Source organism: Saccopteryx leptura, chromosome 1 (assembly GCF_036850995.1).
Source record: "Saccopteryx leptura isolate mSacLep1 chromosome 1, mSacLep1_pri_phased_curated, whole genome shotgun sequence".
NCBI classification, from domain to species: Eukaryota; Metazoa; Chordata; class Mammalia; order Chiroptera; family Emballonuridae; genus Saccopteryx; species Saccopteryx leptura.
Window position 1 is genome coordinate 368,050,860 of NC_089503.1, and position 12,653 is coordinate 368,063,512.

Genomic DNA, 12,653 nt, shown 5'->3' on the forward strand with positions numbered 1-12,653 from the left:
TGCTGGTCAAGAGATTTGAAGATCATAAGCCCCCTACTACTACTATTTGTAGGTTGTTATTCCCATGAACGCCCTCAGTGGCTGTTAACGCCGGGCTGTTCCCTGAGCCCGGATCGTGCTTCTCCTCCCCGGCGGGAGTGCGAAAGGAGACACTGAGTGTTAAATTTAATCAAATGGTAAACCTGGCCCGGGCGTCTAGTTACCAGTAGCTTTATAATGCTGTGTGAAAGTCTGATCTTCTGAAGCCTTTATGCAAACGTAATACTTGCTCTGTCAACTAGCATCCACTCACTGGGTAGTGGCTCCCGGCCAGGACAGCGCACGACACTGCGTGAGGTTACAGGGCGGTGTCTCTGGACCGTTTGCCTCGCCGCAGCCCGTGACTTGAAAGCAGTGTGTGTTTGGAAATTTCCTCTTATGGTTGATTCTGTAGTTAAATCGTCTCCAGGTCTACCACGAGGGCATTGTTTGTATTATTTTCTGTAAAAGAGCCAGATGAGCAACATCCTAGCTATATTCTCATACATCTTTATTTATAACACTATAAATCGTGTTAACTCTTTGAGATGAGGCCTGAATGAAAATCCCGCCATCTTCCCAGTATGGGAGAAGGACCTTAGATTTCCTATTTCAAAATCCTTGCCTTATACAGCACGGTGTCCCCTGTGTGTCACCCGTGCGGGGAGGTGAGAGACGGGGCTCTGGGGGTGTGTTTCCCCCGGCTGTCCTTTCAGACAAGCAGTGCATATTGGGGGGTGAGGCGCCCCAGGACCCTCCTTTTCATGACCAGGAAAGCTCAGCACGGGGTTACCCACGGCTGACCTCCATTAACGTCAGGTACGGCTTCTCTCCTCTCTCCGTGTGAACACAGAAAATCCTCGCTGGGCTGGAGCCCAGAAACGGGGAGATCAAGCCAAAGAGCCGGAGAAGGTGGGGCCTCGTTTCCAGGTCCACAAAGGATTCCGATGACTGGACTGACCTGGAGGACTTGGACTTCAGTCCGTCCCTCGCCAGGACCGACCTGAAAAACAAGAAGAGGCAGAGCGACGAGACCCTCTGCAGGCAAGTGTGTGGCTCCTGTCTGTCCACAGACCCCGTCTGGGGTCAGGGAGCTGACCGTTACCCGTCTGGGGTCCGGGAGCTGACCGTTACCCGTCTGGGGTCTGGGAGCTGACCGTTACCCGTCTGGGGTCCGGGAGTGACCGTTACCAATCTGGGGTCCGGGAGCTGACCGTTACCCGTCTGGGGTCCGGGAGCTGACCGTTACCCGTCTGGGGTCTGGGAGCTGACCGTTACCAATCTGGGGTCCGGGAGCTGACCGTTACCCATCTGGGGCCCGGGAGGTGACCCTTACCCATCTGGGGTCCGGGAGCTGACCGTTACCCGTCTGGGGTCCGGGAGCTGACCGTTACCCGTCTGGGGTCCGGGAGCTGACCTTCACCCGTCTGGGGTCCGGGAGCTGACCGTTACCCGTCTGGGGTCAGGGAGCTGACCGTTACCCGTCTGGGGTCCGGGAGCTGACCGTTCGTTACCCGTCTGGGGTCCGGGCGGTGACCGTTACCCGTCTGGGGTCCGGGATCTGACCGTTACCCGTCTGGGGTCCGGGAGCTGACCATTACCCGTCTGGGGTCCGGGAGCTGACCTTTACCCGTCTGGGGTCCGGGAGCTGACCGTTACCCGTCTGGGGTCCGGGGGCTGACCGTTACCCGTCTGGGGTCCAGGAGCTGACCGTTACCCGTCTGGGGATGCTCTCTAAGCCGTGTTCTCTCGATTCAGATTCGAGAGTGTTCTGGACCTGAAGCCCTCGGAGCCCGCGGGGACAGGGAACAGCGCCCCCACCCAGACTTCTCACCCAAGGCGGGACACGCCGACCCTGAGGTCCACGGCCAAGCAGCACTACTTGAAGCACTCCCGCTACTTGCCTGGTAGCGTAAACACTTGCCTTTCCTCTGCCCACTGGTGGGAAACCACCTCCCTCGTCTCACAGGTTCCCAGAGGTCCTGTTGGAAGGCAGGTGCTTGGGGCTTCTCTTCAGCACTGCTGGGAGCATCGTGAAAATATTTGAGCCCAGGCCTCATGGTTCTATTTTCTATACATAGTTGCCTAAGAGAAGATATTTGGTAGAGGAAACTGGTTCCAGCCCTCAGGGAGGAGGGAGGAACCGGTGAGAGCCAGGCAGCGTGCCTGAGGCCTCCCCCCGAGAAATCTGCAGCATTGGAACCAAGCAGGAATGCGGGTGGTCTAGAGCAGTGGTCCCCAACCTTTTTTGGGTCACGGACCGGTTTAATGTCAGAAAATATTTTCATGGACCGGCCTTTAGGGTGGGACGGATAAATGTATCACGTGACCGAGACAAGTGTCAAGAGTGCGTCTTAGATGGATGTAACAGAGGGAATCTGGTCATTTTTTAAAAATAAAACATCGTTCAGACTTAAATATAAATAAAATGGAAATAATGTAAGTTATTTATTCCTTCTCTGTGGACCGGTACCAAATGGCCCATGGACCGGTACCAGTCCACGGCCTCGGGGCTTGGGGACCACTGGTCTAGAGGGAAGGTGGTTTGGCTTGAGGTTAAGGTCAAGCAGCCTTGGACACGAGGGAGTTGGTACAGATTGGAGTGAGGGCCATTGGTACAGATTGGAGGCATCAGCGTAGGATGGCAATGATGGTCCAAGTCAGGGGAAAGATGGAATCCCAAGAGACAGAAGGAAGGAAGGAGTGAGAGCAGATAGCCACAGAGGTCGGGGCTTTGGAGGAACTTAGATGACAGAGAGGGGACAAGTAGGAATGCCCAGGAGTACTAAAGCCCAGGACAGCACCAGAGGGGATCAAGACATAAATAAGGGACAGGCCTGACCAGGCAGTGGTGTAGTCGATAGAGTGTTGGACTGGAGGAGGAGGACCCAGGTTTGAAACCCTGAGGTTGCTGGTTTGAGCATAGGCTTATCTGGCTTAGCACAGGCTCACTAGCTTGAGCACAGGGTCACTGGCTTGAGGGTGACATCGTAGACCTGACCCCATGGTCACTCAGTCTGCTGTAGCCCCCGATCAAGGCACGTATGAGAAAGCAACCAATGAATAACTAAGGTGCCGCAACAAAGAATGGATGCTTCTTATCTCTCTCCCTTCCTGCCTGTCTGTCCCTATCTGTCCCTCTCTCTGTCCTTCTCTCTGTCTCTGTCACACACACAAAAAGACAAAGGACAGCTTTTTTTGGTAGAAGTTTAAGACGCCTCTCTGAGGCTGCCCATCGGTGAGACAACGTGCTAAACCCAGAGACGGCATCTTTCCTTTTCACAGTTTTGCTGAGATTCTTGAACCGTAGAAACTGTTTGACAAAGTGTGGTTCCGCGTTATTTCATCTCTGGAGTGTGGTGCAAGATTAAATGCACAGTTTGCATTTTAAACTCATTTCTTCCCTACTAGGAATAAATATAAGAAACGGCATACTCCCGACTCCGGGCAAGGATTTTATTCCATCCAATCCGTGGTCTAGTTCGGGTTTGTCTGGGAAGTCTTCAGGGACGGTGTCAGTCATCAGCAAAATAAATTCAGGTGAGTGATAATTATGAACTCCTAAGTGACAAGAAGCCAAGTCTCTGGATGTGGCAGAGAGGGTACAGAGACGAGGGGACAAGCTGCGGAGCCACGGGGGCCTTCCTGGTACGAAAGCCCTGGGCCTTGTTTCCTGGTCTCTGCTCCTGTCTGGCAGCGGGCTGTGGACTCAGCCTGCTCCATGGGGTCTCCTTCAGGAGTACCAAGGGAGAAAAGCATAGTCTTGCTTGACTTATGGGAAAAACAAAAATAGCTTCACAGAGTCTTATAAAAAATAAGCGCAGAGTCTGACCTCTGAGGCGCCCCTCTGTGGGGTGCGCCCTCCGGAAGCCACACTCAGCTCCACCTGCCTGGCCCCAGCCTGCCCGCTCTCTGAGAACCCAGCCCCAGCGCCCAGGGCCTCAGCACTTCCTCTGGAAGACAGTGCGGAAGGCCTGCCCCCCAGTTTGGTAAATGGGTAGTGAATTCCTTAAGCTTTGCTGGGTAACCCTGTTCCCAGCTGGCCATTTCCCACCTGCCTGTCTCCCACACAGGCACCCCACACTCTGCCACTCCCCTCTCACATCGCCCCGCAGACATCAGGCTTCTCTTTCCCTGCCTTTATCCCTCATTTATTACAATACAAAAGAGAAGAAAGTAATATATCGGCCCTGGCTGGTTGGCTCAGTGGTAGGGTGTCGGGCTGGAGTGTAGATGTCCTGGGTTTGATTCCCAGTCAGGGCACACAGGAGAGGTGACCATCTGCCTCTCCACCCCTCTCTCTCACTTCTCTCTCTCTCTCTGTCCCCCACAGCCATGGCTCAATGGGTTCGAGCACAGTGGCCTTGGGCACTGAGGATAGCTCTGTAGAGCCTTTATCTCAAGCACTAAAAATAGCTCAGTTGCAAGCATGGCCACAGACAGGGGTCGCTGGATGGATCCTGGTCAGGACACATGCAGGAGTCTGTCTCTCTATTTGGAAAAAGAAGATAGATAAATAAATAAATAAATACATACATACATACATACATACATACATAAATAAATAAATAAGAAAGTAATATATCAACATCCATGTACCCCCTGCCAGCTTAAGAAGTCAGATTTTGCAAATAGACCTGAAGCCAGTCTTTTTGCAAATGGCCTTTCCCCCATTTTCTGTCTTTCTATCCCTGCACCCCAACCCCTACCAGATTTGAGTGTTTCCTATTTCCATACTTTTTTTTTTTAATTTTTCTGAAGTGAGAAGTGGGGGGTGGGGGGTTGGGGGCAGACAGACTCCCACATGCGCCCGACTGGGATCCACCCGGCATGCCCACCAGGGGGCAATGCTCTGCCCATCTGGGGTGTTGCTCTGCTGCAATTGGAGCCATTCTAGCACCTGAGGCTGAGGCTATGGAGCCATCCTCAGTGCCCGGGCCAACTTTGCTCCAATGGAGCCTTGGCTGTGGGAGGGGAAGAGAGAGATAAAGGAGAGGGGGAGGGGTAGAGAAGCAGATGGGTGCTTTTCCTGTGTGCCCTGTCCGGGAATCAAACCCAGGACTTCCACACACCAGGCCGATGCTCTACTGCTGAGCCAATTGGCCAAGGCCTATTTCCATACTTTTAAATATATATATATATATGCACATACATGAAATACATAGTATTGTTTTGCATGTTTTAAAATTTATATGCATATAATCCTGGATCTTCACTAAACTCATTTTAATCATATATTATGGCCCTGGCCAGGTGGCTCAGTAGATAGAGTGTTGGCCCGGCACGTAGACATCCCAGCTTCAATCCCCCTGTTGGGGCAAACACATGAGAAGCAACCATCTGCTTTTCTTCCCTTTCCTCTACCCCTTCCTCTCTCCCTTCTCTCCCTTTCCCCCTCCCATAGCCAGTGGCTTGATTGATTTGAGCATCACCCCAGGCACTTAGGATAGCTCAGTTGATTTGAGCATCAGCCTTAGACTGGGGTTGCCAGTGTGTCTCTTTTGGGACACATGCAGGAGTCTATCTCCCCTCCTCTCACTTAAAAAATAATAATATATTATGCATGTAGCAATTATACATATATAAAATATGTATCATTATATATCATACTCTATATACAACATATAACCATACAATGCCATCATTTATTACTTCTAGTAGACCATAGTTTGTCCCCTCTCTTCTTGATGAACATGTAAGTTGTTTATAATTTTTGCTGTTAGAGAGTGTGCTGAAGTGGGCGTGGCTGTGCACCTGCGTGAGGGTTTCTCTGGCTATGCTGTAAACACATTAGGTTACAGGGTGTGCTCGTCTTTGACTTTACAGGTGTTGCCAAATTGCTCTCCAGCAGGGTATGGGAGTGGTGCTGCATCCTTGATGCCACTGGGTACTGTCACAATTATAAAATTTGTGCTGATGTGATGAGTGTGAAATGGCATTTATTGTGGCTTAAACCTGCATGTCTTGTTTACTAATGAGGTTGAGCATCTTTTCTTGTATTAATTGTCCTTTTTTTTTTTTCCTTTTGTGACTTTACCTGTTCAAGTTCTCTTCCCCATTTTCTTCTTATCTGTTTATTCACCTAAAATGCAAAATCTGCTCTGAGTGATTGCCAGGAACGCTCTGTATTGGGAAGACATAGAGCGGCTCTACCACTCAGTAACTCTTAACGACTCTTAACTCCCACTTGCATAATAATATTCTTCATCATTCCATGTATAGTTTTAAGCTGTAATAATACGACTTATAGATATTTACTTTCCCATCCAATATATATTGATTACTAGCTATATGTAAGGCATTCCATTAACTTCCTAGAATACTAAGATGAGTAGCATATTTTTCTGGCCCTTAAAGCACTCTCAAGATGTAAATGATGTAATAAGTGAATCTATGTAATATAATCTTAATAATGATTAATTATTCTGAGTACTTAGTGTAGAATTAGTACAGACAAGAGTACTTAGTGTAGAATTACTTGTAATAGCCAAATATACTGCTCACAAAAATTAAGGGATATTTCAAAATGAAGATGAAGCGATAAAATATCCCCTAACTTTTGTGAGCAGTGTAATTAGCATAACCTGTGTGTTGATCAGTAAGAGAATGGTTAAGTGAATTATGGTTTAGCCATATTCTAGAAATAGCATACACTGACATGAAGGGAAACTGTTCTTTATTATGGGGGGAGCAGATTTCAGAACAGGCTAAACCAATTATAGCAAACGAAAGAAAACCTCAAATTTCCACTTTTTCTTTAAACAAACCAGCCATCTTCCACATGGGTCCACATGGGACCCCTTCTTTCTGACAGTGTTATGTGCTAGAATGCTCTGGTTAGAATATGGGGTTTTTTAATCATCATTCTTCCCCCCTCCTCCAAAATAAAAGCCTCAGTGCTTTATTGTTCTGCACTGCTGCCCTTTAACCCTGTCGGTGTCATGTGCACGTGACTTTGTACTAATAAACTTTTTTGTCTTCGCCAATCAGTTGGTTCCAGCTCTACAAGTTCTAGTGGACTGACTGGAAACTATATCCCTTCCTTTCTGAAAAAAGAAGTTGGTTCTGCTGTGCAGAGGGTACACTTGGCACCTATCCCAGACCCTTCCCCTGGTAAGTCCCATTTTGGATTATTCATGAATTGACTCAACAGACGGACAGTCACGGAGCAACTGCTTTGTAGTTGTAGGCATTGAACAGGCCATGGTGCGGGTCTAGGCTCCACCTGGGAAGGAGATGGACGGAACCCCTGTCCTCGCGGAACTTGCACTCTATACGTGATAAGTGCACCAGCTGAGATACTCCTGCTAAGGAGGAGATAAAGTGGGCGGGAAATAGGGAGTGTGGGGTGCAGATTGCGGGTGTAGGTAGGGTAGCCAGAGCAGACCTCACTGCAGAGGAGATGCTCAGGAAAGACGGGAAGGAGGTGAGCGAGCGAGCTGTGCCATGTGGGGGAGACTGTCCCAAACACGGGACTCTGAGTGTGTGGGCTTTAGTGAGACAGGCCAGGCATATTCAGCGAACATGGAGGCGGAGTACAGCGGTGGCGGTGTGAGCGAGAGGAGGGTTGTAGGAAGGGAAGGCCAGGGAGGCGAGAGGAGGCCCAGCGGTAGGAGACCCTGCGGCCACCACAGGCTGGTTTCCATGGACTCTGAGCGACATCGGAGCCACTGGAGGGTTTTGGCAGAGGAGCGAGGCGGTCTGATTTCCGTCTTCCAGGCTCACTGCGGGGCTGGTTGTCACTAGACTGCAAGGGGGGAACAAGGCTGGCAGCTGCGGCACCGTGGGCAGCTGACTGTCCTCGCAGGGGGTGGGGCTGGCCTGCGCTGGGGTGGCGGTAGTTGAGCTGGGCCAGATTCTGGCTATATTTGGAAGGGAGAGCCAATAGGATTTGCTGACAGATGACAAGTGGAATATGAGAAGAAGGGAGGAGTCAGAAGGACACCCGTGCCTTTGGCCTGACAACTGTAGAAATGGGCTGCCTTGAACAGAGACAGGGAAGACTGTCAGGCCAAGTGCTCCTCTTGAATTCTCCTTTCCTCGTATTTTTGTCACTGAGATGCCCTTATCTACCCTTCGTTTGCATGGGTCCCCTGTCAGCCACCTTTCTCTCTCACGGCAGGTTATTCTTCCCTGAAGGCTGTGCGGTCTCATCCCGGACGACCTTTCTTCCACACGCAGCCTCGAAGCACTCCTGGGCTGATCCCACGGCCCCCGGCCGCCCAGCCGGTGCATGGCCGGACGGACTGGGCTTCCAAGTACGTGTCTCGGCGGTGACAGTCGGGAAGCCCTCGTGGGGACAGCGGGACGCTGTCCCTCCACCAACTGGTGTTCTGCCTGCAAGAGACTCCCGGCTGGTGTAACAGCAAGCAAACACTTTATAGTGATTCTTCTGAACGAAGACATTTCAATATTCTTTTTTAAAGTTGTTGTTTTTTTTTTAAAGATTGATTTGAATGCAATACCCTTATTTTGTACAAAATTATTTTATTCTAATACTGGGTCCCATTATTTTCTTAAACAGCAACATTTTGTATATATGGATTATGTTTTAGCGTTTTATACAGTCAACTTTGTAACACACTTTTTAAAGATTAATTGGTTTTCTTTTGGGGTTCCAGATAATATTTTATACAGATTTTTTAAAATGTAATAATATTGACGCAGTATTGCAACAGGGGTGCAATGTAAGGCTACATGATAAAGGGTTATTTACTCAAAGCGTGTGGCTGTTTGTGAGGTGGTTAAATTTTAAATGTGGTGGGTGAGGTACCGCGGGCTTCCCTGGGCTGACATCGGCACCAGCAGAATGACCGGCTTTGCTCCGTGTCACATTATCGGTTCGACTTTTTGATTTTTGGAGACTGCTGTGCTGTTCTAAAGGTACCGTTATGTAATTCACTTTGGCTGAGAGAACGCTAAGTAAATATTTTTTGAAAACTTTACAACACCTTCTATTGCGGTTGGACACAGGCGAATGAAACCAGGCTTTCTCATGCCACGCCGTGACATCCTATTTCTTCCATTTTTGAAATCAGATTGTATGAAGGACCCACAAAAGGGAAGCAGCTCAAGCCACAAGGTTCTCAACCTAAGCGTTGATACAGTCCATTTACACTGATGTTCCTGCCAAGATGCACGACCACAAAGCGAAGTTTCAAAGCAGCAGATCTTTTGTTATAATAACTGACAGATTTTCCCGTTCACCTCAGTTCTCCCGGCCTGGCTCGGAACACACAATGAATAATCTTCTAGCCAAAATCTCAGGGCAGTGCGGGGAACAGAAAAGATTTACGGCGAAAGTTCCACTAATCTAGGAAGTCGCAGTTACCGTGATGTTAGTATTAGAGCGCGCCGCACTTGAACTTTGAATTCTTCACCCTTGTGTAGTTTCTTTCAACAGTGAGAACTCTGTTGGTTGGCAGTGGCTGTTCCATCGAGAGGAATGTTTACAGCAGTTGTGAAAATGACAAAGCTAGTTTGGAGACAGAAGAAGACAAAAAGGTCTTCTCTCATCCATCTCTGTAGGACACATTTGCCTCCACGCATGGTTACCTGAAGGCCAAAGGGAAAGTCACCTCCAGAGAATGCAATATAATCTCAGGAGTGTATTGACCCATTCTTCATGGCTCAAGTACTCTTGTGTGGTTCCAGGTCCCACGATATATCAAGCTGAGCCACAGGAAAGTATCATTATCGTAGGTTAAAGTGAATATTGGCATTTGGATATGGTTTATATAGCCTAATAAGTTGGTAAATTATCATTTCGATGTGTTAGTAATATATTGCAGCCTAACCTGAACCAATTACACCGTGGCTCCGAAAGAGCCGTAACCGAAAGTCAGGAGTAATTAATTGCTGCTTTGGAGAATCTAGCTCAGAAATGTCCTTGACCAAGCACAAAGATCCCAGGGCCAGGAGAAAAGCACATAATGGATGTGGATGGGACAGGTAAAATTTTCCTGTTAACAAACTAGCGGCAGACCTTCAGAAAATTACTATGTATTTGTAAGCACAACTTGAACCTGCATTCATTTCTGTATTATATTCTCAATTCATTTTCTAAAGCAGTGGTCGGCAAACCGCGGCTGGCTCGTGAGCCACATGTGGCTCTTTGGCCCCTTGAGTGTTTAGCAAAGGCCAGCTTAGGAGTACTCTAATTAAGTTAATAACAATGCCTGCCTATATAGTTTAAGTTTAAAAAATTTGGCTCTCAAAAGAAATTTCAATCGTTATACTGTTGATATTTGGCTCTGTTGACTAATGAGTTTGCCGACCACTGGTCTAAAGCAACAGAAAATATCTTTTCAGAGATGAGTCCTTTGCTGAGGTTACTATTTATTTTCCCTTTCTGTATTATGTATACAAAGTAAATGAATCTGTAACCTTACCCAGCTTGCCAGAAAGCTGCATTGAAATTGTAAATACCCCTTAGAGAAGCAAATGGATTGTGAATACCATATTCTTGACACAATAGCTTGTGTTAAGGTCGTTTTTTTCTTAATTGAAAGATGTAGTTACCTGGTTATTACACATTATGAAGTGATTTTTCTAATACTTTTGTAGGGCCCAAATTCAGGAAATATTTCACTTTTCTTCCTCTCTCTTTTCCTTATTTATCAGCAAACAACTTCCCGGGGGAAGCTAAAGGCGTTTATTCATAGGAAAGTCAAGAAGCTGATGTGCAGTTGAGAAAACTAGAAAACCAAAAAAAAACAATGTAAATTCTAAAGAACTAGCAAAATCCTATAAAGTACTTTATTCCTCCCCAAAATGGGTAAGGGACCAATTGTGTGTACAAGCTGTTTACTGTAGAAGGGAATGGTGACCTTTTTTGTTGTTGTTAATTGGGGGAAAAAGGCTACTTGTTGCATGTATTTTTTAACTTCTATGGAATTACAATGTGTACTGCAAGACACCGAGACGGATGATGAGCTTAGCTGTACCTATCCGTGACTATACCTCATTTCCAGTCAGCGAGTTCTCCAGGACGTCAGGTGACAGTACGGGGGTGGCTCTCAGTGCGTGCCCCAAAGTTCAGTTGACAGGCGTGCCAAGCTATACACCTGTAAACTGCACAGGCACAGAAGTTACTTGGCATGATTGTTTATTTTACAATAAAATCTCATCAATAGTTAGGCCCTCTCCCAGCTAGCTCATGTATGATAGGATTTAAGGAGGGAGAAAATTGATCTTCAAACATTTTTAAAGACACATTTCTCACCTGCTGGACTAAATACCATCTAATTAATTGACACTGTGTCATCTTTTGGTGTTTACAAAGATTGAATACAATCAAGGCAACACACGTGAAACAAAACAATTCTTGATATGTCAGGCATTGTCAAGATTCCATCAAGAATTGTTTTGTTTGTCAGTACAAGTAGCAGTACTGTTGGGAGTTCATGGGTCCCACATTTTCTCATGAAGGAGCATTCCCTTCCAGCAAGCCATTGCTTCATGCCATTTAGGAGAGAGAAAGAAAGCAGGTTGTATGTTTCTGCTCAGTGTGTGACCCAAAGCAATATGTTTGGAAGAAAATGTGTGACATACTCATTATATATCATTTAAAGCATACTGTAGCAACTTGTTTGTTTAAGATATGTGGTTAAGTTTTAGAATCCTTTTTACAATTTCCAACCAAAGTACTGTATTTTATATAATTTATTGTGAGGACCGTTAAGATGACAAACTGGAGGCAAATATCACATTGATCTGTGTTATTAGTTTCTTATAGACACTGTGCTAACAGGAATTTAAAATGACCTTAATAATCATGTGATCACAGATATCTCAGCACTGGTAGAAATTTTAGTCACCTGATTTGATTACAAGGGAGTAACTGAGAATATATTTATTTATAAAGCAATTATTCATCATGATGAGAAGATAGAGGACAGAAAACCACTTATGCAAGCCCCTTCTGAAGTAAATGTTGCTTTTGGAATAGTTCATCCTAAGGTGTTTAAAAATGTTAATTTCACACTTAAAAAATTCTGCTCCAAATAAAGTTGCGGTTTAAAAAAGATTTTTGAGTGTTCTGTTTTTGTTTTCATGTTCTGCCATCAAAAGATAACATTAGTATTTCCTAATTCTGTTAAGCCTAATCCGGAGGGACCCGAAACATTGGAGACACGAACAAAGTCCGTCGATTACACACCAAAGCTTTATTGTCTAGTTTGGCCAAGCGGCGGCAACTCCGACAGAAGTCTGAGGGAGAGAGCGCGCTGGCCCTTTGTTCTACTTAGTTTTTATAGTTTTGTAAGTGGGAAGTACAGAAGCAATAATTGTAATTAGGAGCCCTTTACCACTATTGTTTATAGTCATATGTCCTTTAACATGATAGGACCATGTACAATTTGCAAGTCATACATCATTTTGGAGAAAACAAAATTTACAAGTCAACACAATGATAGAAAGATGTCTCTTTACATATTAAAAGGCATTCCTATATTTTCTAGTGTTTATCCGCCATCTCTCTGTCCAGAGTCACACATATCACATGCATTTACATAGGAGAGGTAGTTTCCATGAGGGAAAATGCCCACAAATGGCTCATTGCTATAAGGTTTATTTTGGCTTTTCTCTTCCTGCACCTGGCTAGCCATTCACCCGTTTCCCCACAGGTGTGGTGG

At 46.5% G+C, this 12,653-nt stretch overlaps 1 protein-coding gene across 1 annotated transcript in view; it reads left to right on the forward strand.

Annotated features, from left to right (window-relative positions):
* Window positions 1–12,046, forward strand: part of CILK1 (ciliogenesis associated kinase 1) — a 41,360-nt gene extending 29,314 nt beyond the window's left edge. The window contains exons 9-13 of the mRNA XM_066359190.1: window positions 872–1,062; window positions 1,777–1,925; window positions 3,430–3,558; window positions 7,009–7,131; window positions 8,141–12,046. Coding sequence (XP_066215287.1) covers window positions 872–1,062; window positions 1,777–1,925; window positions 3,430–3,558; window positions 7,009–7,131; window positions 8,141–8,295 — 747 coding nt within the window. The 3' untranslated portion in view covers window positions 8,296–12,046. The remainder of the gene's footprint in view (window positions 1–871; window positions 1,063–1,776; window positions 1,926–3,429; window positions 3,559–7,008; window positions 7,132–8,140) is intronic.
* Window positions 12,047–12,653: the final 607 nt, after the last annotated feature.